Below are 26,739 nucleotides of genomic sequence, written 5' to 3' on the forward strand. Positions count from 1 at the left end.
TGGTTCGAACGACCTCACATCACACACACACACACACACACACATATATAGAGACTGTTACCACCACCAAGTATTACAGAAAATACCCTAACCAAAAACAGTGGATGAACTGTGATGTAAGGGCTAAGCTACGTGCTCGTTCGACTGCATTTGTCATGGGCACCGCTGATGACTACAAAAAGGCCAGATATGACCTGAGGAGGTCCATACGAGAGGCCAAAAGACAGTACAGACAGAAGCTGGAGGGCTACTATTCCACCTCAGACCCTCGGCGCATGTGGGCGGGGCTCCAGCACATCACAGACTATCGACAGCAGAGTAGCGTAGCCACGTCCAGCCAAACCACACTTCCAGATGAGCTGAATGAGTTCTATGCCCGCTTTGACACCCAAACTCCTGATGAGCAGAGAGGGTGGCTGAACCTGGGGAGCACACAGGACGCACCTCTCATGGTGACATCAGCTGATGTGCGCAGGGTTCTAAACAAAACAAACCCACGAAAAGCAGCAGGCCCAGACAACATCTCAGGACGTGCACTTCGGGTTTGCTCATCAGAGCTAGCTGATGTGCTTGCTGACATATTTAACCTGTCGCTTGCACAAGCATCTGTACCGACCTGCTTTAAGTCCACCACCATAGTGCCCGTACCCAAGAAGAGCAACGTGACCTGCTTGAATGACTATCGCCCTATAGCACTCACTCCTATTGTTATGAAGTGCTTTGAAAGAATAGTCATGACCCACATCAAAAAGAGCATCCCGGCGGCAACTGTGGACCCTCTACAGTTTGCATATCGCCAGAACCGGTCCACGGATGATGCAGTCAACACTGCCATCCACACAGCCCTTTCTCACCTACAGGGCCAGGACACATACGTCAGAATGCTATTTATAGACTATAGCTCCGCTTTTAATACAGTCAGCCCCCACAAACTCACAGATAAGCTCCTCACACTTGGCCTGTCACCCTCCCTCTGTAACTGGGTGTTTAACTTTCTCACAGGCAGACCCCAGTCAGTCAGAGTCCACAACCGCACATCCAGCTCAAGAATTGTGAGCACTGGGACCCCACAGGGGTGTGTGCTGAGTCCACTCCTCTACACGCTCTTCACCTACGATTGCGTGGCCTCCCAGAACAACACCAGCATCATTAAATTTGCGGATGACACTACAGTCATCGGACTGATCACTGGTGGTGTTGAAACATCATACAGAAGAGAGGTGGCGGACCTCATAGCTTGGTGTCGTGATAACAATCTCCTTCTCAATACAGATAAGACTAAAGAGATGATCATCGACCCAAGAACAAGGGAAAAGGAGCCACATAGACCCCTGTTTATTGGTGAGACTGAGGTGGAGAGGGTGAAAACCTTCAAGTTCCTTGGAACACACATCAGCGAGGACCTCACCTGGTCTCACAACACCCAACAAATTCTGAAGAAGTCCCAAAGGAGACTGTACTTCCTGAGAAGACTGAGGAAATTTGGCATGTCCACCACAATCCTGAGTTGCTTCTACAGATGCACCATCGAAAGTGTCCTTACCGCCTCCATCACTGTTTGGTACGGTAACTGTACAACACGTGATAGGAAGGCACTCCAGCGGGTGATCAAGACCTCACAGAACATTGTTGGGGCAGCCCTCCCCTCACTGCAAGACATTTATAAAACTACAGTCCTACGCAGAACACACAACCTCATCAAGGACAGCACACATCCACAACACTCATTATTCACACTCCTACCATCAGGCAGACGCTACAGGAGTTTGAAGTCCAGGACCACAAGGCTGGCAAACAGCTTTTACCCACAGGCCATCAGGCTTCTCAATGAAGCACTCAGACACGCCACACGCAACACACACTCATAGCACTTTATTTATTTATTTATTTATTTGTATTATTTACTTGCATTAATGTCTCTTCTGTTGTTGCTTAATTTCTTGGTATTTATGTATATGTGTTTATGTTTCTTATGTTCTTATTCTTTCTTGTGTTTTTCTTTCTTTTCCTTGGGAGAATGAACAGAATAAGATTTTCATTGCATGGTATAACTGCTGTTTTACCATGCACATGACAATAAAACTCTCTTGAATCTTGAATCTTGAATCAGGCACATGAATCCCTAATACAGGCTACTGTTGGCACGCCCAGGTAAAATGCAACTCTGAACCGCCGACATCAATTCCTGTCCTCCCCCCACTCAGCTCCCATAGCACTGGAACACATTTACAGCAACACGCACGAGCATGAGTCTTATTTATGTCTTAAACGGCTTATTTTATTGTATTGTGTCTACTATATTGGGTAATAGGAGCGTAAACGTGACTATAAGGGTGTTATTTCATGTCATGAAGGCTCTAGAAATGCTATAAACCGTATTTACAAGGTGGTAAACAAGTTTTCTATGCTCCAACTATGAAAATAATTACTGTACGAGCTGATTTGGTGTAGCTGAGGATACCTTTTGTCGGCCAGTGTGGAACTTTTTGATTTAAAGTATTTGATATTGGCACAATAGGGACATAGTGTATACTACAGGACCGGGCTATGCACTGTTTCTTAGTTCTACTTAATTAAAAATCCATAATTTAATCATGCAAGCGGTTTCTACATGGAGGATTTGGGCTTTTGCAAAAGTCTTGCAATGTTTTCCGCAATCATTAATGCTTGTTTAGCAGTTCCTTTGTGCCTTTTCTCACATGTGTGAGCATCAGCAGATGACACAATAATTCAGGCTAATTACTGTGAATTATGTGCGACTGGGACAACTTGCTCCCTTTGCTGTTTTTACCCTGATGACTGCCCAACTAGAAATGTTGTGTCTGGATTATTGTTGATGCAGATTTTTCACTATTAGACTATTAGAGCCACACCGAAAAGAAAAATATACAGTCCTATAATCAGAATATAAGAATGCTGGGTATATGCACATTTTTACGGGAAACAATTTAAAGACTTTTAAGATCTTTTCAAGACATCTAATTGGAAAAATTAAGACTATACCACGGCAAAATAAATAAACACAATTTTAAAACAGTTTTATATACAATATCTTCTTGAGCATAAGTCACTTTTTTCAGTTTGTCTGGTCATGCGACTGATAGTCAGGTGCAAATTATATTTAAAAATAAATATGTAATTTAAAATTGTGCTGCCTTCGAGTTAAAGTGGGGTGGTAGATGTTTTTTTTTTTTTTTGGTGACACCCTGTGGCTGGAATAATTCATCGAGCTGAGTCTGTGACACAGTTAGGCATACAAATACAAAGCATTCCAAAATATAAAGCGTCCGGTATGCTCTGTATAAGCCGTAGACTGTGTCTGTAAGTAATGTGCAACTATAATGATATGATACCCTGTATGTATTGAGAACTGTGCTATTTTAGACAACAGTGGAGTTTAGTTAGGACACTAATTATCTCCAGCTTGGAGATTGTAGCTGCTGTGTCAGCCACTGACTAACTAAATACACACATATGATTTTCAGTCTATTTTAATTTATTTGTGAATACAAAAATGAAGTTTTGGTGTTAAAATACGGCAGTTTGATACGTTTTTACACACCGGGATGCGTCCAGGCAACACGTCATGTATTATGCAGTTGTCCCTTGGTCCATCGCGTTTCAAACATCACTCCCTCACTATCTCGGTTTTTCAAAAACGAATTAATTGACAAATGATCGCTGTTTCATGGTTGACTACAGTAAAAAAAAAAAAAAGCCATATTTAAGTGAATGTTATGTATTGGCCTAAATTAGGCATTTTCAAGCATAAAAATGTTCTAAATAAACACAGTGGAAGGCAATACAAGACGTTAATGAAATGTGGTCTACACTGTCCACTAAGTGTCAATCGTAACACGCACTAGACTTCATCATCAACGACAGGCTTTTATTATTTTATAATTATCTCACAAAGGCACAATAACAACATATTCATAATAATACTAACATTATACATCATAATCATCCTAATAATAACACGGGCTACTGATGTTGCTGCTGTTCGCCAGCTAAAACCTAACTCTGAGCCCCTGGCGTCACTTCCTGTCCGCATGTTCGGAAGACATTTACACACGAGCACGGGTGTTAATATACAGTCATGGAAAAAATGATTACAACATCCTTGTTTTTTCAGTTTATTGATCCATGTTAATGCTTGGTACAACTAAAGGTATATTTGTTTGGACAAATATAATGATGACAACAAATATAGCTCATAAGAATTGAATTTAAGAGCTGATATCTAAGAACTTCCATGGTTTTCTTGATAATAACCAAAATCACGTGTGCTTACATGAATAGCTATAGCATTGCGCTGCCAAAAAATGTAACTTTTTGTCACTAATTTTTGTTGTCATTGTTATATTTGTCCAAACAAATGTACCTTTAGTTGTATCAGACATTAAAATGAACAAGAAACTGAAGAAACAAGGGTGGTCTAATCATTTTTTCCATGACTATATGTCCAAAATGGCTTATTTTCCCTGATTACATCCACAATGAGTGTATAGGTGACTATAGGGGCGTTACTTTGTCTATAGGACGCTAATAATGGTATAAAAAAAATTGCATTTACGGTCATGCTGTGTCGTCGCTCTGCTGCCACCTTTCTGCCATCTCTTGCAGTGCTTGGGTTCCCCGCAGTAGCGTAGTCACCTTCGCACACCTGCAGCTTGTTAGGACTCAAGCTGGTCGGCTGCTTCGACTCGTTGCCAGATTGTTCTCTGCTCCTCACCCGCTTGCTACATTTCTGTGTCTTGTATGTTGCTATACGATGTACTTACTCTCTGGTCATCCTCGCTCGTGTTGTGAGAATCTGCGCTACCTGCCTGGCTACCTCCAGCAGGTACTCTTTCGTGTTTTTTTGTGATTGCTAACTGCTTGCTCTGTTTTCAGCAGCTACTTTAGTTCTCTCATGCCCTGCTTGGTTCTCAGCCACGTCTTTAGTTATTAGTTCCTGTTACATCTTTTATTAGCAGTGCTTTTTGTATACCTTTGTATACCGTGATGATGATGGAACAAACCCAACAAAAGCAGCAGTAGAAATACTGTGATTTCATATCTCTTAACTCATTTGCTCAATCAACTGTGGCTCTTCAGGGGATGCAAAGCTTTCTCCTACCATTTTGCCATGTAATAGAATAGTTAAGGACAGCTAAGTACCCTTAAGGTGTGGTTACAAGACATTATGACAATTTTCCTCAACGGCAAGGAGCTCTTTCTGTTCTGTACAACCACACGGGGAGCAAAATGACAAACCTAGTTAAGATGCATCATCACCAATTGGCAATGAAAATGACTATAATGCAACAAGTTCTGCAGCAAAGAAAAGAAGACTGAGCCATATAATCAATTGAAATGGATGTGAAATTGCGTCGCTATAAGTATAAATACCTTGACCAAATTGTTTGGTAAATTATTATGAAACCAAATATGGGCATATCATGTACATGTAACATAAATGGACAATGGATAATACAAGGGATGGAACAGTGGTCAGCGAGAGATGACATATGGTCGTTGTTACCTATTTTGATGTGCATAAACCCAATAAACAAATTTTGGCCAATAAAGAGACAAAGGGTTTTGTTCCTGGCATCAGACGATATTGGAAAACTGAACAGTACGCAGGATTTCGTAAGTTACGTCACCCGCCTATGCCGTCAGCGGTTGGCTCTCAAAAATGTTAACTCAAAACACATTTTTATTGTTTTACAATTCTAGTTTTGCAAGCATAAAAATGCATATAAATGACAAACAAAAGACATAAATGAAGATTTAAGGTTACTTTTACATTAATTGGTGACATGACTGTTCCCAAAGACACGATGTGGCAGCAATATCAACCACCACCACCTTCCTGTTTTCAGTCATGTCAAGAATCACGTCTTCAATGAAGGTAAAAGTAACCTTAATAATTCATTTTTACTTTTCATTCATCATTTATATGCATTTATATGCAATTAAATTTTTTTTCTGCATGCCAAACTATAATTGTAAAACTATAAAAACGTGTTTGTTGTTAACATTTTGCTTAATCATTGGCTTTCCGGAACGGATTAATTGGATTTACATTTTTTGTTATGGGAAAAATTGATTTGGTTAGCGTCCGTTTCAGTTAGAGTCAGACATAAAACAAATTAATGATGCTAACCAAGGTTTCACTGTATACACATGTACAGTATGTAGTCACAATGTATTAGTAACTATTCATCACAACACAATATCCGTGATGTTATTATTGTGTTATTGTTTTTAACCTTTCTCTGTTAGATTTGCTGTGCGTCTATGGCTGTGTTTTGATGAGTCTGGTTGGCGGAAAGTGTCCACAGCGTGATGTCACCGCCAAGATGGCGGTGATTCAGAAAACCCGTAATAACCACAACTTCAGTTTCACTCGTATTTTTATAGTTGTCAAACGTTTTTTGTTGTCATGAGCACTTTAAGAATGCAGATAAACTCAACCTCACTGTACAGTAATCAGCTATGGACCACCTTTTGAATTGTGTTACTAAAAAATAATAAAAATATTTTTTTTTGCATTTGCCATGAATTAAAGTGTTATGTTACTTTGGTCATTCTCAATAAATTGTTAAATGAATATAAATTATTAATTCTTGACTTACCATTCAAGGTGACCCATGGATGCAAAAAGTTCCACCTATTCTGAAATGATGTTTTTCCATGCATGCTCTAATAAATCAGGCAAGTTTCTTTGACTAAGTGTTCATTTCCTGAGTCTCCCCCATCAAGCTTCACAGATAATTTTTCAAATTGCAATTAATTCACTGATCTCTATGGAATGACCGCAAGGAGAGGGGAGGACTTAAGTAGTCATGCGGGACAAATGATGAGAAATGCTGGGAGAAAAAAAAAAAAAAAAAAAAAAGCCAATCCCACAGAATGCATTAAATGACCGCAACTTATTAATACTACATTATGTGGGTGGTGTCTTGGTGTGTTCGAATAGTGTGCTGGAACCACATAATCAATGTCAATAGAAAGTCCATTAGGATCCTCTATTAAAGTGGAGATGAAATAATTGATTCAACAGTGTAACACAATGGCTGGTGAACGCTGCTCTGTTTAGCAAATTACCATTTGGATGAATTCACAGATAAAGCGTCTACAAATGAAAAGGACTGCTGGAATATATACAGGCGGTCCTCATGTTTCGTCTTCTGATGTTTCCTGGTTACGTACGAGCTCCTATCAGTTGTTAATACTGTTCAAAAAGAACCTGTGATTGGCTCGCGACCAGTCCAGGGTGTATCCCGCATCTCGCCCGAAGTCAGCTGGGATAGGCTCCAGTATACCCCCGCGACCCTAATGAGGATAAGCGATATAAAAAAATGGATGGATGTTCAAAAAAAAAGGAAAAAGAACTAGTTGCGCACAATGCAAAAATATGTAGGGGCGCGTCATTTAACTGAAGAATGACGTCACTTTTTTCCCTCCCAAGCATGAGGTAGAACAAAAAGGAAAGTGAAAGTGAAAAGTAAAGTGAAATTAGGGTCTGCTCCCACGAAATGTACAGTGACAGCAAAGCAGCTTAGTGCTTTCATTATTGAGAGCTCCTCCTCCCCATAAGCAGCCAATTTCGCAGCTTCACTCAATCAAATTATATTAATTAATAAATCATCTCTGTTTCATGGTTGACTACGGCCTATTATTAGTAAAAAGAATATGCATTTTTAAGCAAATGTGTACGTCTTTCGGCCTAAATTAAACATTTTCCAGCATAAAAATGTCTCAATGAACTAAAATACAAATATAAGGCATTCAGAAGACACATTCAAAGGCATGTTGTGATATGTAGTATTCTACACTGGTCACTAGGTGCCAGTAATGTTACATTGATGAGACAATAGCCACCGCAAGAAGGAACAACAAGGAACTCTCCCAATACTAACATGTGTGAGTGATATTATATACAAGTAATATGGGTGTAAAGGTGACTATACGGGTGTAATATCATGTCTAGAGGGCTCTAATAATGTTAGAAATTGTATTTTATAAGTTTGTAAACAGTTTTTTAAGCGCTAACTATGAAAATATTTGATTTATAAATAAGGAATCCTACTTTGCGGAAATTCACTTATCACCGATTAACTGGAACCGATTAACTGTGATAAACGAGGGATTACTGTACACAGTACATGGTTTGATGATTATAAGTCAAAAAGTCATACCTCTATGCTACAACTAGGATATTTCAGTTTTATTTCCATACATTTGTTAAACATTTTTCAGACAAAATGTGGAGCAAATGAAGGTGTATGAATACCTTTTCGAAGAAACTGTATTCTAAACTATTCATTTCATCTCATTTTCCTAACATGGGAGTGCTGACCAACCAATTCTTGCTTCCCTTGCATCCTAAATCCACATTATTATGATGGATTTATGATCCCCGCCCTTTTTTTTCTTCTTTTAACTGTCCTCATTTTTCACTGCTTCGCCACCGTCACTTCTGTATTCAAATGACTTACTGTCTGCCATACAAATCTATCATACCTTGAATGAGGTAAATTATATTTCCACCATCCTTTATGTACTGTATTAGGGGTTAGTGCATTCAAACTGCCAACATGATAAGCTGCTCCTGCTCTCCTACTTTAAATATTTCTCTATTTATTTACTCTGATTCATATCCTTCACTGTGCTTTCCTCAGGTAGAGCTAAACAAGGACTGGATTAAAAATAGTGTAAAATTCATATTCTGGTTCATGCAAAAAAATAAAAATAAAATAAAATAAAATAAAAGATGCCCACACAAGTACAGGATTAATGAGTGGTGCGCAGGCAGCAGTGTTGCAAGGAGGCAGATTAATCTACAGAGCCATGGCCTGGCAAAAACTTATTTGACGAATGGGAATTAAAAAGTAAAATGTGTAATAAATAAATAAATTTAGTAACATTCAAAATAAAATGCAAATTAAATCATACACAGACAGTAGGGGTATAACGTTACATGTATTCGTAACCGGATTTTTTGGGAACCCAAGCTTGGGTTTTCTACTAATTTGTCACATTGAACGTGAGGAACAGGAAGTGTCTCTCATGTCAGGCGTCTTCACCGTAAACACAGACCACCGCAGCAGCGCAGATCGCATTGCAAGAATCCCATAATGTACAATAATTTGACTGCAGGAAACAGCCCACACTGCGCCTGATGTTGTGCATTGTCTCACGTGCTTCTTTACAGCCAAAGGGAGAGCTTTTCTGCCAGTGGCGGCTTTTTTTTTTTTTTTTTTTAAACAAGAGTGCTGTTAGTTTATTTAAAGCTCAAACTGCATTAAAAAACTATAGTCTACACGGTCTGTGATAATGTTTTACTGTAGAAGATGGTCCCAAGCAACGTCGGATTGGGTGTGTACAATAATTTTCCTCAAAATATCACAATTTTAAGCTTCTGGGACAATAATTTGTCATTTCCAATCTCGCAACTCTAACCCTTGACTAGTGGACGTTATGGCCATAGTGCCTTGGAAATTCAAAAATTTGAAAACTCTCTTCTGTCATTAAAGACTCCTGTTTGGGAACACTTGGCTCTTCTCCGTGAAATACGTGAAATACATTGGACTGTGATCGCATTTTTAACGTACATCAAGTCCAACCTTAAATTTTTCTGTATACGATATTTGAATGTTAATTTCATTTATAATAATTATTTATTTGAGAAGTGTAGTAATTGGAGAATTACCCACCCACAATTAGCAGTTTTTTATGTTTAATTTTAAAATCCTAAAAGCTTTTTACACAAAAGCTAAGAAGATTTCATCCAACCATCTTCTTTCTCTTACAAGGGGTCGAGTCGCAGGGGCAGCAGCCTAAGCAGAGAAGCTGGACTTCCCTCTCCCAGGCTCCTTGGTCCACCTCCTCTCGGGGGATCTTGAGACATTCCCAGGCCAGTTGAGAGACACAGACTCTCCAATGTGCCCTGGGTCTTCCCCAAGGCCTCCTGCAGATCGGACATGCCCTGAACACCTCCCCAGACAGGGGTCCAAGAGGCAACCCGATCAGATGCTCGAGCCACTTCATCTGGCTCCTCTTATTGTGGAGTAGCTGCAGATCTACTCCAAGCTTTTCCGGGATGACAGATATTCTCAACCTCTCTCTAAAAGAAAGCCCAACCACCCTACTGAGAAAACTCGGCCACTAGCACCCGCACAGTCTTGTCCTCTCAGTCATTACCCAAAGCTCATGACCATAGGCGAGGGTAGGAATGTAGATCAACTGGTAAATTGAGGTCTCCACCATGACAGACTGATGTAGTGTCTGCATCATTGCAGACACCGCACCAATAGCCCTGTCGATATTGAAATCTATCCTTACGTCACTCGCGAACAAGACTTCAAGGTACTTGAACTCTTTGACGTGGGGAAGGACCTCAGCCCCGACCCGCAGATGGCAGTCCACCCTTTTCCGGGTGAGAACCATGGACTTGGACATGGAGGTGCTGATTCTCATCCCGGCCGCTTCACACGCAAACCGATTCGGCGAGAGCTGAGCTGCAACCACCAAACCGGGTCCTTTCAATGCTCTGACTGCGCCTACAAATTCTGTCCATCAAGGGTATGACCAGAACCCTCACTGGAAACGAGTCCGACTTGCTGTTGAAAATGTGGACAGGGAGTGAACTGCCTGAATCAGGGGGTCCAATGCCCCATGCTCCAAGAGTACCCACCACGGATTGCACAAACGACACGGTCAAATGCTGTCCCCAAGTCCACAAAACACATGTAGACTGGTTGGGCAAACCCTCCCTGCCGGGAGTTTCGAGCTGGTCCACAGAAGAGTTATGCATCGCATTTTGTTTCCTTACTAACCTAAAATGAACGGAACTTAAACCCGAACTGTGCTCATGGCGTTACACCCCTTGATTGATTTTACATTAACTGTTGAAACGTTGCGTACACTGCCATAGACTAAAAGTCCTGTAAAATGCTTGTCAAGGTGCACATACTGTACGTTCTAATGATCTTCTACAGAAAATACCTTTTTCAATACACTAGTCTTCATATTCCAAACGAGCTTATGATGTTCGATACACTTTAAGCCTCTTTTCTGGGAGGCATTTCTGGAGAATTGAGTGTCTCATTATTATAAAACCAAGGCCTGTACCATGTAGAATGTCAAGCAGATCATTTGATATTAAAATATAACAGAAATAGTGGTTGTCCATTGGCCACGGCAGAGTTCTTCACTCTGACTGCCCTTCAGGTTTAAAATAGTGTATGTCACCTTTCATTTCCCAGTGCTGTTCATCAAAAAAACATATTGTGCGCAGCGTGAATCCGTCCAGTGGATGAGGAGATCACCAGCAGCCAAGCAGCAAAAGTGCTGTTATTTTCAAAGTGACGTGTAACTGATGGATCCCGCTACCAAGGGAATTGGAACAAAGAGCTTCAAAGGTACTGTAGTGGGACCGGCTGGATGTAGACCACCCTTCATTAAAGCACCAAACCTTCATCTATTAATAATTCAGGATAAGGCCATGTATAGTATGAGTAAATTATCTTATCTTGACAATACTGTGTGAAGAAAAATACTCTCATCAACTGCTAGGGAGCTATTGGTACTGCATCTATTTTGAAGATTTATATTAAGGATGTCCCTTGATGGACAATGGAAGTATTTTTTCTTCAGAATGTTCTGAACTCCTGTTTCCATGCTAGTGTTGTATTGAGCAGAAGAATACTGCCTGGAGGAAATGTCCATCACTTCCCATAGCTCACACCGTGTTGTCCTCCTGAGACTGACACAACAGCGCCTCTGCTGGTTGCAGCTAAGCAGTGCATTGCATTTTGCCTCAATTGCTTCAAACATAATTAGTCACCTATCAATTTCACACACCCGAATCCTTAAATTAAGCAAACAAATGCATGATGATGAGTCATCAGAAACATATTATCGTATTCATTTAGAATAAGATAAGATAAACATTGCCAGTGACTGCTGCTTCCTTTGCATTAGTCCGTTCCGGACACATTTTTCAGTGATTATAAACAGAAAATTTGTATTCAACTTGCTTTTGTAAGCCAAGCTATTCCTTTACAAAAGAATCCGGGCCTTGTAACAGCAACAGATTAGAGGCTAATATCTAATTATGCCTTAATATGCTTTAATGCATTTTTAATGGCGGCAGGGTGTCTGCGAGGGATGGGAGGTAAAGATCGGGGGAGACCAATGGGGAGGATGGGATACATCGATTTTGAAGTGGCAGTGAATAGCTGCTGCATACTGAAGGAGTTCATTGCTAAAATGTTTCACAATGCCACATATGCAGTCAAATGCTTTGAGCCATATGTTCTTGATTATTTTACGTAAACTACTTGGTGTTTGTACATAATATTCCATTCATCATTTGTGTCCTCATAGGAACAGATCCAAAATGCAATTTCAACTATGTGATGCAAATTGGTGTGGCTTTGCTTGTTTTAACTGTGTTCTGCTAACTAACCTTTGAAGTGGACACATACTGAATTACTCGCAGATTTCCAGCATGTCATTATCTAGCATTTTCTAGAAGAAAATTGTGTGTGTGTGTGTGTGTGTGTGTACTGAATGTGCATACTGTAAGTGGCCATGTTTATGTAGTAACCCTTGTATGATCCTGTAAAATCATTAAAGCTGAATAAAAAAACAAGGCCATTAAGTTAAGACACTGCTGCGGACCGAAATTACAATAATTTAATCTGGCATGTTCTCATGAGAAATAAGTACAAAATGAGCTTTTTCCAACATTCATAATGTGACAAATAATATGAGCATCGCTGTGGCTGCACAAGCCCTGTGCACCTACAGGTTTGCCCATAAAAAAAACAATGACCCGGCCCAGCACGCCCCCTGAACATGCTCCATTTATCATTTTATTATTTTTTTTTTACTTTATCTTTGAAATGTGTTATAGCAGTGTATGTAGTTCATGCGATTAACCCGTTTCACACGAATGAGAACCCTCTCTCCTGCTCAGCTGGCCAGTGCAGCTGCATCCAATTAGTAATCAAGGCCTTCTTAAGCCATGCTGTCTAGTCAGTTCCTTGCCAGATTGTTGTTGAAAATCCGAACTATCCCTTTAAGGTCACGCCACAGCATCTCGATAGGATTCAGGTCAGGACTTTGACTAGGCCACCCCAAAGTCTTCATTTTGTTTTTCTTCAGCCATTCAGAGATGGACTTGCTGGTGTGTTTTGGATCATTGTCCTGCTGCAAGACCCAAGTTGGTTTCAGCTTGAGGTCACCAACAGATGGCCGGACATTCTCCTTCAGGACTTTTTTGTGGGCAGCAGAATTCATGGTTCCATTTATCACAGAAAGTCTTTCAGGTCCTGAAGCAACAGACCCAGACCATCACACTACCACCACCAGATTTGACTGTTGATATGACAATGAGACACACACCTTCCAAAAACTTCAACTTTTGTCTCGTCAGATGACAGTGTATTTTCCCAAAGGTCTTGGAGATCATCAAGATGTTTTCTGGCAAAATTTAGATGAGACTTTAATGTTCTTCTTGTTCAGCGGTGGTTTTGGTCTTGGAACTCTGCCATGCAGGCCGTTTTTGCCCAGTGTCTTTCTTATGGTGGAGTCATGAACACTGACCTTAACTGAGGCAAGTGAGGCCTGCAGTTCTTTGGATGTTGTTGTGGGGTCTTTTGTGACCTCTTGAATGAGTCGTCGCTGCACTCTTGGGGTAATTTTGGTGAACTGGCCACTCCTGGGAAGGTGGAGCAGTTCAACTGTCCATGTTTTTAGCATTTGTGGATAATAGCTCTCACTGTGGTTTGCTGGAGTCCCAAAGCTGTATTACCTTTTCCAGATTGATAGTTCTCAGTTAAGTTCTGTTTTACGAGGGAGGCAATCACTTCTTCCACACAGAGCCATGTAGGTTTGGATTTTTTTCTCGCTTAATAATAAAAAGTTATATTAAAAAACTGCATTTTGTGTTCAGTTGTGTTGTCATTGACTAATATTTAAAATTGTTTGACGATCTGAAACATTTAAACACATGCAAACATGCAAAAAAATAAGAAATCAGGAAGGGGGCAAACACTTTTTTTTTTTCCACACAACTGTATATAAAACCCTTTTACTTTAATTAAACATAGAAGTAAATGCATTTTACAAATTGCTGCAGACTGGAGGGAGGCCAATAGGCACAGCAAGATTCAAACTATCAGACCATTTCCCAGTGAATGCTAAATAGCATTCAGTGTAGTGCATATAATGGTGAAAGTGCATGAAGGACAAAACAATACTGTGAATCATTCTGCCACTCTCCGTGACCTCGCAGCAATTTTACCCTGTCAGAGCGTTGTTGAATTGAAGAGGCTCTCGATGGTAACAAACAAACATATTAGCATGATCAGTCGCGCTCCGAGAGGTGTAGTGCATCGCAATTAGCAGTCTTCTGTTACCACCAGGACCAAAGTGTTGTTCCACAGCAGGGTGACCTTGAGGATCCTTGTTATGGAAATGATTGACGTGGTGTCGGTGCTAACACTTGATGGATGGGAATGAGGCTCCAGGTGGGCGACGAGAGAGGCGCAGATAAACTGGGGATGTTTTTAAAGACAAATGTCTTCAGCAAGATGATAATTGACACTTGCGGAAGTGTTCAAAGCTAGGCTGTGAGTATCGATAACCGATCACTATCAATACTGTACCATGGCAGACAACAAAATATATTGATTTTGTCCTCCTCCATATTGGCTACAATTAGGACTGTACATGTGTCATTGGGTACCTGTGATATCATGTTGTTTGAAGGAGTCGCTGTAGATCTGATGCTGGTTTGGACAGTGTTTCTTCAACCACTTGCACACATCCTGTTGGGTCCACAGCGCCACTGGTTTGGACAGCTTCACATATCCCGGCTGTCAAAAATGAACATAATCAAACATTTCTATGATATACGGTAAAGTACGAAGTGAAAAACACGTCAACAAACTGTGAAACTCTAACAATTCAGAAAACAAATGACCAAAACCAAATATTACTAACATTATTACTACTACTACTATAATGAAAGACGAAACAAATTACAATCTCACATACCCTAAAGGGAATGTACCACAGGCCAAACTGACAGGAATGGAGGCTAACAACGGTGCTTGTCGTTGAAACGTTTAGCTCTAAACATATGAGTGTGCATGGTGTGTTGAATCCATCCATCCATCCATCCATTTTCTGTCCCGCCTGTCCTCACGAATGCCATGGGTATGCTGGAGCCTATCCCATCTGTCTTTGGGCGAGAGGTAAGGTACACCCTGGACTGGTTGCCAGGGTATGTCAAACACAATTAAAAAAAAAAAAAAAAAAGAGTGTTTAATGTTGACGATTTCGTTTATATTGGTGTTCAAATCCCTGTCACTGTGAGTGGGGATTCACCCGAAAATGAAGCTTGATCGTTGGTTGTATGTATTTTTGTACTTTGAATACTGCTTTATAGTGGTTGATAAACTTTCCCCATCGATTCGGTATAAAATGAATATGCAGACTAAAATCTGGACTTTTCGCCATTTGTGGATAATGTCTCTCACTGTGGTTAGCTGGAGTCCCAAAGCTTTAGAAATGGCTTTATAACCTTTTCCACACTGCAGGAGTAGGGGGTACATGGCTTCAGGTCAAATGTCTGAAGGGGTACGCGACTAAAGAGTTTGGGAACCACCGGCATAGACAGAGGGAACCCTCAAACATTTGCTTGGTGTTATTATGGGGTTTAGATTCGAGAGGGAACAGCATTCTAGACAGCAGTGTTTTTTTTATTCTGATGGAGCAGCTACTTCGATCACAAACAAGCAAGGGGTGGTTAAAATTTCACAAGCACACCTTCCACTTTGGCCTGCCCTCTGGCTGCCGTGTGGTGTGGCATAGCAATGGTGAGCCATTCTTCTCTTCTCTACCTAGAGAGTATAGACTAACAGGTGCTGGCAGTCTTTCTTCTTTTTGCCTTCCGGGTCTCTCAGCCATATTCAGTCCCTGTCAGTGCTATCTCGTTCCCCATGCCCACATTTTTGCCTCTCATCTCTCCCATCCAGAGCTCTGTCTCACCTCTTATTATATGGGACACCTATGCTGGTCCTTCCCACTCATCCTTTTATACAGAATCCTAAAATTAGGAATTCGGAAAAATGGTTATGCTAATTTTGAGCATACAGACCCTTAATGGTGAGGGTATCGGAATGTGTTTGCAGAGCAATACTGTCACCTAGTGGTGATTTATGCTTACTGCTAGAACTAATGTCAAGACACGACATGTATCCTGACATCCTGACATCTATGGTTATCATCACCTTTTTTTTTTCTTTTCGCGATCACCGCCACATTTTTGTGACGGTATCCTAAAAAAAACAAAAAGCCACTGAAATATAAAAACACTTGTGCAGTGAATTATTTAGTGGGTCTCACAAGATTTGCTGAGCTTTGTTTGACATTTGAAGCGTATAACTCCAGAAAATGTTAGCTGACCTTTAAATTGGCAGCACTGTAAATTATAGCAACTAAGTAATAAAAAAAAATATAATAAAGAAGAAGAATAACTGTATATATTTATATATTTACATGGAATAAGTAGGAATATCTATGGTATTTACAATGTTACATATTACAATTATAATAATTTCTTACTCTGTATTTCTTCTATAATAATAATAATAATAATTAATCAAATAAATAAGAAATACTTAAATAAATAGTACAAATAATCATTAATCATAATCAATTTGCAATTAAGCAAATTATAAGCATTTCCTGTTGGCTCCACGCCTCAATTCCAGCCCCTGGATTATCCCCGATTTGTAGCGTTTATGTTTGAAATCCTCCCCTCTGTATGATTTGATTTGATTTGACATTTATTATTGTAAATATGTATTTTACAAATACAGTAAACCCTCGCCGCTTCGACTTTCACGGCTTCACTCAATGACGTTGTTTCAAAAATATCTTAATTCATAAATCACGCTATCCCGTGGCCTATTATTAGTTTAAAAAAATGCATATTTAAGTAAATGTTACCTATTTTTAGCCTGAATGAATCATTTTCAAGCATAAAAATGGCTAAGTGAACTAAAATACTGTTACTTGGCGGTGTGGGCATGACCTCAAGCTGCGGGGACGGTATCCAGTGCAGGTAAAAAGGTTTTTAATACTTCAACAACTGAACAGAAAGCATGGAAGCTTGCAGGAGGCGCGTAAACCAGAAGCAGCGCGGCAACAGATGTGTAGCAAGCAAAAAAAAAAAAAAAGACATGCAGCAAGCATGACCAAAAAAAAGCACACAATACACAAAACACAACGGCACCGGCTGAACTAAATAGCACAGACTCAAATGAGCGGCAGATGCATATAATTACGAAAGTAAAGGCACTGTTACCACTAATAAGTAGGACTGTTTCGATACAGTATTATCACTGTGACTCTTGATAGTATTTTGTTATTTCCTTTATGGTCTTTGCTGATGTAGTCCCCTTTGTTATTGTTGTTGCAATTATTGTTGTTGCTGGTGGTGTTGTCTCTCTCTATTGTCCCCCTTCTTGTCCTCGCACTCTCCCCTCTGTCTTCTTTTCTCTTCTCCCCCCTTTTTATGACCGTCTAAGTTTGAAAATATTCAATTTATAAAATAAGGAATCCTACTTCGCGGAAATTCACTTATCTTGGAACCAATTAACCAGTTAATAAAAAAGGGATGACTGTAAAGGCCTTCCCTTATAAACACCTTACCCCTAACAAACTTGTTCCACTCTGCAGTTCGGTAAATTACTCCCCCCCATCCATCCATTTTGTATGCCACTTGTCCTCACCAGGGTCACGGTGGTATGCTGGAGCCAAGGCGGGAGGCGGCATACACGCTGGACTGGTCGCCAGCCAATCACAGACTAACAACCATTCATGCCTATGGACAATTTAGAATCTCCAATGAACCTAACATGCAGGTTTTACAAATGTGGGAGGAAACCGGACAAAACCCACGCACGCACAGAGAGAACCTGCAAACTTCACACAGAGATGCCCAAAGGAGATTCGAACCCAGATCTTCCCGATCATCTGATTGTGTGGCCAACATGCTAACCACTAGGCAACCGGACGCCCCCGCCATTATATAAGGAAATACAGTCAGTATTCCAAGCAGGCAGGCAAAGTGACAGACGGCCAAATGAAGCGGGAAGGCAGGTAGGCGAGGCCGCAATGCACTTAATGCGATTGCTTGGCAGCTTGTATCGCTGCTGAATCTGCAGGGAAGGTAAGGGGGCGAGCGGCTGGGGTGTGGGTGTGGGGGAAATCGAGGTTTGGGTAACAGAGGAAGAAACCGCATTAACCATTAAACACGGCTCAACTCAATGTTAATTAACCCCGACTATGAGCCTGAGGCAACAAACGGGAGAGGGATGCCAAAAGCAGAAAGAGTGATCGACAGAGTTAAAGAAAGACGAGTGTGTGAGAAAGTGTTTGGGATGGCGTAAAAGACAACAAGGAAAAAGACACACTGTGTGCATGTGTGTGTGTGTGTGTGTGTATGGCTGGACTAACGGGTGAGGACGAAGAGGAAAACGCCAGCGCTTCACAGTGAACACAGAGGGATTTGACACAGGAGACTCATTTTCCATGAACCCATTTGGAAGTCAATGGCCATCTGTGCTTTATATTCTACTCTGATTCAGCTCATAGCGGTGCTGCAAAATAGGTGAGCTGGTGCCATTTTGCCAGCGAGCACAGCCAAAGGGCGGAGGGAAAACATCACCGAGAATTTGAAAAAAACAAAACAAAAACAGGACTAAAGAGGACTACAATCATGCTCAAAGTGCTGTAGTCAAAACTCAGGGCCAATTAGACGTTTGAGTGACAGCATAGGCGTGTGAGTAGAAGCCTGTACTGTGACACACAGTCAAATACATCTGGACATCTGCACATAAAACACGTACGTAGTGGCTCAGTCATCCCTCACCGCTTCATGCTTTGAATTTTGCGGTTTCACTATGTCAAGGTTTTTCAAAAATAGATTCATTAATAAATGATCGTTGATTTGTGGTTGAATATGGCCTACTTTTTGTCAAAAAATATGCATATTTAAGCAAATTTTACATTGTTTTGCCTAAATAAATCATTTTCGAGCGCTAACGTAGCTAAATGAACTGCAACACAAATATAAGGCATTCATAAGACACATTCACAGATGTGATCATATGTAGTATTCTACACTGGTCACTAGGTGTGAGTAATGTAACACTGATTAACAACAACCACGACAGGAATTACTATACAGAACGGGAAGTAAGGGAAAACAACAAGAAGTAATTTTCCCAATGCTAACGTATGACTCTACATTTATGTCTTATGTGTCTTATTTTCTCTTATTATTATGCCTACAATATTGGGTAATACAAGTGTAAATGTGACAATAGGACTGTTCTTTCATGTTTCATGGGCTCTAATAATGTTAAAAATTGCATTTAGAAGGTAGTTTAATAATATAGGTAGTTTCTATAAATCCAATCAATCCGTTCCCGAGAGCCAAAAATTTATTTTACAGAGAATAAATATAGTTTAACATACAGAAAATGTGAAAATATCGATAAATTATGTATAGATGGAACTTAGGGTTCATGCAGACCTCTTGTAAATCCCGGCAAGATTGATTTCAATAGTGTTTCACACCTTCTTTATTAAATTGTTGGCACCTTTGGCCCCATGGTGGGTTATTTAGCAGTCACACTAAAAATAAACTGCACAAACAGTGAATCAGTAAAGTATAGGGTGCTTTGTTTGGACACTTGATGACGAATGATACAGTACAGGGAAAACGGACTAGTTTATCGTACGAAAACCAACATTTTGGCCAAAATGTTGTATGAAAACCGAATGATACCATACGAAAAGTGGTGTGGACAAAATCTGAGGTTTGACTGGTAGCACTCGCACACGTATAGAAACGTGCGGAAAGCATAAGGCATTCAACACACAGACAAATCAGGAAACTAATACCACAAATTAGAGAGAATTTAATGTGTGGCAACATTGCATCGCATGCTGTGTTGCTCTTGGCTTCAATTGACAACTGAAATCCCAGCATGGCATGCAGTATTCTTTGCGTTACCTTAGCAACACAGCAAGGACAAGCTCAAAAATTAAAGAAAAGAAATAAAGCCTTGGGGAAACACACAACCCTGACATGAACCGGCAAGTGGAATAAACAGCAGCGCAGTTACAACCGCGGTGACAAACTATAACACACACAATGGACCGTGTAATTGCCGACACACAACACTGATATGCATTTAAAGATCCAATATGGATGTAGTCAGCTAAATTAATCAAGAGGCAATCACCTCCCTTTGTGGGTGCTTGTGATTCACAATTAAATGCATTGAAAAGCATTCCAGAGTCAAACACTGCGTTGCCGAACGTTTGAAATTGGCAGACGTGCAGAGCAAAATAGACTGCAGAAACGACAGCATTAAGCAAAGCGTGCGTTTGGGGTCCAAGAGCAACGTCGTAATAACTCATAAGTGAATAACATTTACATAAACACTGTACATACAAACTATTTTCGCAAATACAGGTGGTCCTCGGGTTACATGCGAGTTCTGTTTCTCGACTGTGATGTAAATCGTCTTTAGTGTGAGTCGGATCTTACACCTAACACAAAATACAGAAATAAAACACTAAATACAAGAATTAAATGAAACCGTAATTTCAAAAAAGGTTGAAACCATTCACCAACGGAGGATCAAACCAGCAACCAATAAGATTGGGAGACAACAACTCTACAATGTGTGCCACCATACACAGAATAAGCACAATGTGCTACATGTAATGTTAAATGTATTTCCCCCAATAGGGCGCGACATTGAAATTGTCCATTAATTTTCAATAGGAAAAATGTCAAAAAAGTCCTTATAGATCCTATGTTCCCAAGGGTTGGTACGCGTGCCCCCAAGGGTACGCCAATTGTCATAGGAGGGTACGTGAATAAAAATGAAAAACAATTAGTGGTCTAACACTCACAATTACGAGTGCGCCTGAACGCCTCACAGCGCGAGGAGACCGGAACAGGATGGAGACAGAGCGTCACATTGTTTATTGCCCTGCGTGCATCATATGAAGTTTCCTGATTATTTTGTGAGTGTTTCATCTTGAAGATTTCGTTTATATTGGTGTTCCAATTAATCTCCACGTGCCGCAACAGGTTAAAACTTGCCACGGTGAGTGGGGATTCACTCGAAAATGAGGCTTTATTTTGGTTGTATGCATTTCTGTAGGTGGTATACTATTAAGACGGGGGTAATGGTTCTTTTAGAGTTGGGACACCATGGAAAGATTCCGGTCAGATAATCATTTCATCATCTTTATTACGCAAGCGGATAGGCTCTTTTAGTGTGTTCAGAGGAGCGTGGGTTTGTCCAAAGGAGGGATTAAAGGGGGGGGGTGTGTGCAAAAGGTTGTGTGTGTGTGGTCTTGTGGCGTCACACAACGCACACAAATGACCGCCACACCGACAACAAGCAGGATCAAAATTAGCAAACTGCTATCAGTGCTGAGCTAGCGTTTTTCTAAGGATGGTGCATTCAGGTGCGTCACGTAACTGGTCGTGACGCATTCATGGACACTTGGAAATCACAGGAAAACACCCAAACATGCACGAATGAATGAGCTAAACATTTTGATGTTGGAATGGTGTGAAGCGGTAGACAAATGTAGGAGTAGTTAGCGGACAAAAAAAACATTGAAATATGAAATGGAGAATGATTGTTGAAATATATGATTACACGAAGACTGAGCATCGAACCAGGAACCACCAGGTTGAGAGACGACAAATCTACCTCCTGAGCCATGTCAACCTGTAGATTAAGTGGAATGTTACAGCTATGGAACATGTAAAATGAAGGGGCACCATTTTTATTGTCCATTCATTTTGAACAGACTAAAAACGGCGGAATTTGAAATGTTGGAAAGTAAAAATGCAGGCAAAAACATGTTGAATGATGACTGCAGGATTGAGGATAGAACCGGCAGCCAACCTACCTACTGAGTTATGTCACTCAGGAGTCACGTAGGATGAGCAGATTGTCACAGTAATGTGAAATGATGAAATGATTTTCCGCCAGTAGGGGGCGCCTGATAACTTGCTCATTCACAATCACAGAAAATGTGAAATTACAGTGAATGTGGGGATTTTTTTTGTCTGATAGAGAGATCGACCACCTCCTCATCCTTACAATCTGAGAGACCCTGGGAACTTCAGGGGAGGCGCAGCGGCCAAGAAATAAAAAGACAAAAAACCTAAGCTACCTTTTGCTTGTCTTTGCATTGGTCCTTGCGCTAGGTTTTTACATGTGAATACATAATATATATAAAAAAAATACTATAATGTAACATTTTCAGTGTGCAGATTCATGCCATATGTGCCCTAAATTGTGCCCCAAACCATTTTTTTATGCTTCTGTAACAAAATTATATTTTTTATCACATTTTTATTACATTAAAAATATAATGTAATTTAATGACTCCTTTAAATGCATTAATTTAATATTTTTAATTAATTAATTTTATATTTTTATGCTAATGACAATTATTGTTATCATGAACCCTGATAGAGTTTCACTGAAAGCAATTGTGTGGGAACAGCTACGCATTTTGTAAATTAATATCAAAACTGACATAAAATGAAACAAGTTATCACGGCCAAAAGATGCATAGAAAATGTTTTCTACTTTTGATGACAGGTGGTCTTATTCCCTCCACAACCCCAATCACATGATTCATCAATAACACCGTCATATAAACACATTGTGTTTACATGTATGTGTTTCTATTAACATCGCCATTAAACGTGAAGGTTGGATAGGGTAATGCTCCCCGCGTTGTCCTTAATAATACAAGAATAATATAGAGTAGTTTCACTGTTTTACAGCAGCCTCTTGTGTTGAGAGTGGGTACTGCAACGCTCCCACTGTGATCGCACGGAAGAGTGGAGTTTAGACGTTGTCGTCAGCCTGATCTCTTCCCCGCCGTTAATTAGCATCCCTGACAAGCTTGCGTTCACCTTTTAGTTTTATTTGATTCTTTCCGTGTCTCAAATGTACTTCTATATGTGCGAAAACAACACACTACGCTGCATGAATGAATTAATAAGGCGATTAGATGACATTACATTTGCAGTGACAATTAAGGTTTATCACAGAAAGTAGAGGAGTCAGTGTTCACATTTGCAAGTGTTGGTGCTAAACAAAAGGCTTGTCAATTGTAAATTAATTATGAGCAAATTATGAGCACTTCCTGTTGATTGTATGGCTTCACGGCTTTCTTTTAACCCCCAGATTATCCTGGGTTCGTAGCTTTAATGTTTCAACTCCACCTCTGCGTATGTTTTCACAGTTCCATTCAGTGTACTCAGCTACAACTCCTTATTCACAATGAAAAATAACCTTGTTTAAACTCACATCTACATACAAAATCAACATGACAATTGATGCTTCAACTTGAGATGATAGACCCTTGTTGTTTTCTTTTTTGCTGTTGTTGATGCTCCTTTCTTCCCTTATGGGCCCCATTATACTGTAGTTCACCTCCAAACAAAAAGAATGGATGTTCTTTCATCCCACTGAGTCGTAATTTATCTGCTTCAGTCAATAAGAAGATACAGGAGAGGAAAGGGCTTATTGTAATCATGTCTGGATGTCTTCTGCCTTAATAAAGTGGGTGATTTTTGCTTGAATAAGTGTACATGTCTTTGTCGCTCATCGCGGTTAATTGGTTCCGGACCCTGCCACGATATGTGAATTTCCACGAAGTAGGATTCCTTATTTATAAAAGGATTATTTTCATAGTTAGAGCATAGAAAACCTGTTTACGACCTTCTAAAAATGTTTTTATTAACATTATTAGAGCCCTCTAGACATGAACTAACACCCCTACAGTCATATTTTCATAGTTAGAGCATAGAAAACCTGTTTACGACGTTCTAAAAATGTTTTTGTTAATATTATTAGAGCCCTCTAGACATGAACTAACACCCCTACAGTCATATTTTCATAGTTAGAGCATAGAAAACCTGTTTACGACGTTCTAAAAATGTTTTTGTTAATATTATTAGAGCCCTCTAGACATGAACTAACACCCCTACAGTCATATTTTCATAGTTAGAGCATAGAAAACCTGTTTACGACCTTCTAAAAATGTTTTTGTAACATTATTAGAGCCCTCTAGACATGAACTAACACCCCTATAGTCATATTTTCATAGTTAGAGCATAGAAAACCTGTTTACGACCTTCTAAAAATGTTTTTGTAACATTATTAGAGCCCTCTAGAAATGAACTAACACCCCTATAGTCATATTTTCATAGTTAGAGCATAGAAAACCTGTTTACGACCTTCTAAAAATGTTTTTGTTAACACTAGAGCCGTCTAGGAATGAACTAACACCCCTATAGTCATATTTTCATAGTTAGAGCATAGAAAACCTGTTTATGACCTTCTAAAAATGTTTTTGTTAACATTATTAGAGCCTTCTAGACATGAACTAACACCCCTATAGTCATATTTTCATAGTTAGAGCATAGAAAACCTGTTTACGACCTTCTAAAAATGTTTTTATTAACATTATTAGAGCCTTCTAGACATGAACTAACACCCCATAGTCATATTTTCATAGTTAGAGCATAGAAAACCTGTTTCTGACCTTCTAAATGTTTTTGTTAACATTATTGGAGCCCTCTAGACATGAACTAACACCCCTATAGTCATATTTTCATAGTTAGAGCATAGAAAACCTGTTTACTCACCACCGCAGCTTCAGCAAATCCCAGGGGAAACCCTGAACTTTGAATAAAAGCCTGTTGCTCCAGCAATCAAGTCAAATTTGGATCACCACCGAAATATTTTTTTTAAGATTTGGTGCAATTTGGTCGCCCTAACTCACAAACATGAGACTGTCTCCGTGGCTTCTGCGGCCTGTCGTTACAATTCCCTACAGTAGATGACCTTGTAACTCTGCACAGTCACAGGCACTTCAGCTTCAGCTTCAATTTGCAAGCGATAGCCAACAACTAGCGTGAAAACACAAACAAAACGACAGGTACGAACCAGTACCTGAGTATCCGCGACTAAGCGCTTAACAACAAAATTGTAACTTTAACTGTGATTTACATGCTGGGTACTCCCCTCGATGCTACAATATAGTGACATATTAGCTATACGATGGCGTGCACGCACTTGAGTGCCCTATAACGCGCACGTGTGTCAGCCTCTTCATGAAACGCCCGAAAGTCACAACTTTGTTTAGTTATCTTAGGTTGAACTCAAAGCGCTTCTACTTGCGTTGATGGACAGCTGATTAACAGATATAAAAGAGAATACCAAAGTGTTTGTGTATCTGGAGCGATAACTCCTGTCTCCCCCTGTCGTCCCAAATTGCTCTTAATTTCTGAGGAGGCAATAAAAAATATATGATGCTTTTGGTGGCGATGGGTGCTTTGAAATATTATCACAGGCACGGAGGACGAATTTAGATGCAGGCCAAAACATCAGCTTGTCCTTCTTACTGGTTGTGTGATCACCCCTGTGCTATACAGATGCATAGAGATAGCCTGTTATTTATGCACATATCGACTACAATTAGTTTGAAATCAAATATCAATATCTTAGTGGAAACCCTCGCCGAGCTTCCTGCTTTGTAGCTGGTGTATGTTAGACGCAACACGGAAGGGGTTGAAGGCGTTTGCCATGCTGAATGACGCGCGTGATGGCAGTGGACACGAAAGGATTCCCAAAGTTCCTTCGTCTCGGTTTATCATCCGTGTGGCGGAAATTGTGTGCGCGTTTTGCAAACAGCACACCAGTAATGACTTCCACTGCTAATCATTTTGCAGGATGCAATTCCACTTCATATCAGAACCGCTCAATGTGCTGCCCCCCCTCCCAGGGTTAAATCACGAAATTTCATCAATGGAGGAGAAAGCACTACTATGTCAGTCCAGGATAGTTTTATAGCCTATTTGGCATATTTTGCCTTTCACCACATAGAAGAAATGTATGAATTTAATAAAATTATTGATTCTTTTTTTTATTTATATTTTTTTGATTTTGTTTTATGTGAATTTATTGAATTTTTTTTATTTGTATTTACTTTTTTTTCCCCCTTTATTCACTTTTTTAAAATCATTTCCATTCCTGAATATGCTGGATAGTTCAAAACTGAGTAAGGACATTTGAGTGTTAGCTTTCTTGTCCCCAGCATTTTGGCTTTGTTGTTATTTTCCAAATGACGCGTTCCTTACGCTGTGTGTGATGATTTTGAACGATTCCTCACCCGCGTGAGCTCAGACTCGGAGACTGAGCGATGTGGCGGCAAACGGCCCGGGAAAATGGCGGGGCTGATGTCCGGGTAACTCGGACTGTCGTCATCCAGCAGCATTGGCGGGCCATCCACTGACTCCTCCTCTTCATCGAGCTGTGATTCCACGTGTTCTGGGCACATCTGGTGTTCGATGCCATTTTGGCTCAGGTTGCAGTGAACAGCTGTGTGGGTCAGAAAGCAAAAAAGAATGATTCAATGTCATTCGATGCAGCCGAAACCATTTTTAAGGGCATATATGCAGTATCATTAAAAAAAAAAAAAGATACCCGGTGGGATACATTGTCATCAGCAACTATGCAACAAGTAGTTGTACTTAATATTATACAAAATCTTCAGGAGTGTCCAAAATGTGGCCCGAAATATTAATTATCAAGAATT

At 40.1% G+C, this 26,739-nt stretch overlaps 1 protein-coding gene across 3 annotated transcripts in view; it reads right to left on the minus strand.

Annotated features, from left to right (window-relative positions):
- samd12 (sterile alpha motif domain containing 12) overlaps positions 1 to 26,739 on the minus strand; it is a 135,060-nt gene that overhangs the window by 89,818 nt on the left and 18,503 nt on the right. For all 3 annotated transcript variants that reach the window (XR_008567114.1, XM_054763036.1, XM_054763037.1), the window contains exons 2-3: positions 26,314 to 26,522; positions 14,753 to 14,882 (exon numbers count right to left, since the gene is read on the minus strand). Coding sequence is in view for 2 of the 3 variants with exons in the window: in XM_054763036.1 (XP_054619011.1) it covers positions 14,753 to 14,882; positions 26,314 to 26,522 (339 nt within the window). In the remaining variant the exon portion in view is untranslated. The remainder of the gene's footprint in view (positions 1 to 14,752; positions 14,883 to 26,313; positions 26,523 to 26,739) is intronic.

The sequence above is a fragment of the Dunckerocampus dactyliophorus genome, chromosome 20 (assembly GCF_027744805.1).
Source record: "Dunckerocampus dactyliophorus isolate RoL2022-P2 chromosome 20, RoL_Ddac_1.1, whole genome shotgun sequence".
NCBI classification, from domain to species: Eukaryota; Metazoa; Chordata; class Actinopteri; order Syngnathiformes; family Syngnathidae; genus Dunckerocampus; species Dunckerocampus dactyliophorus.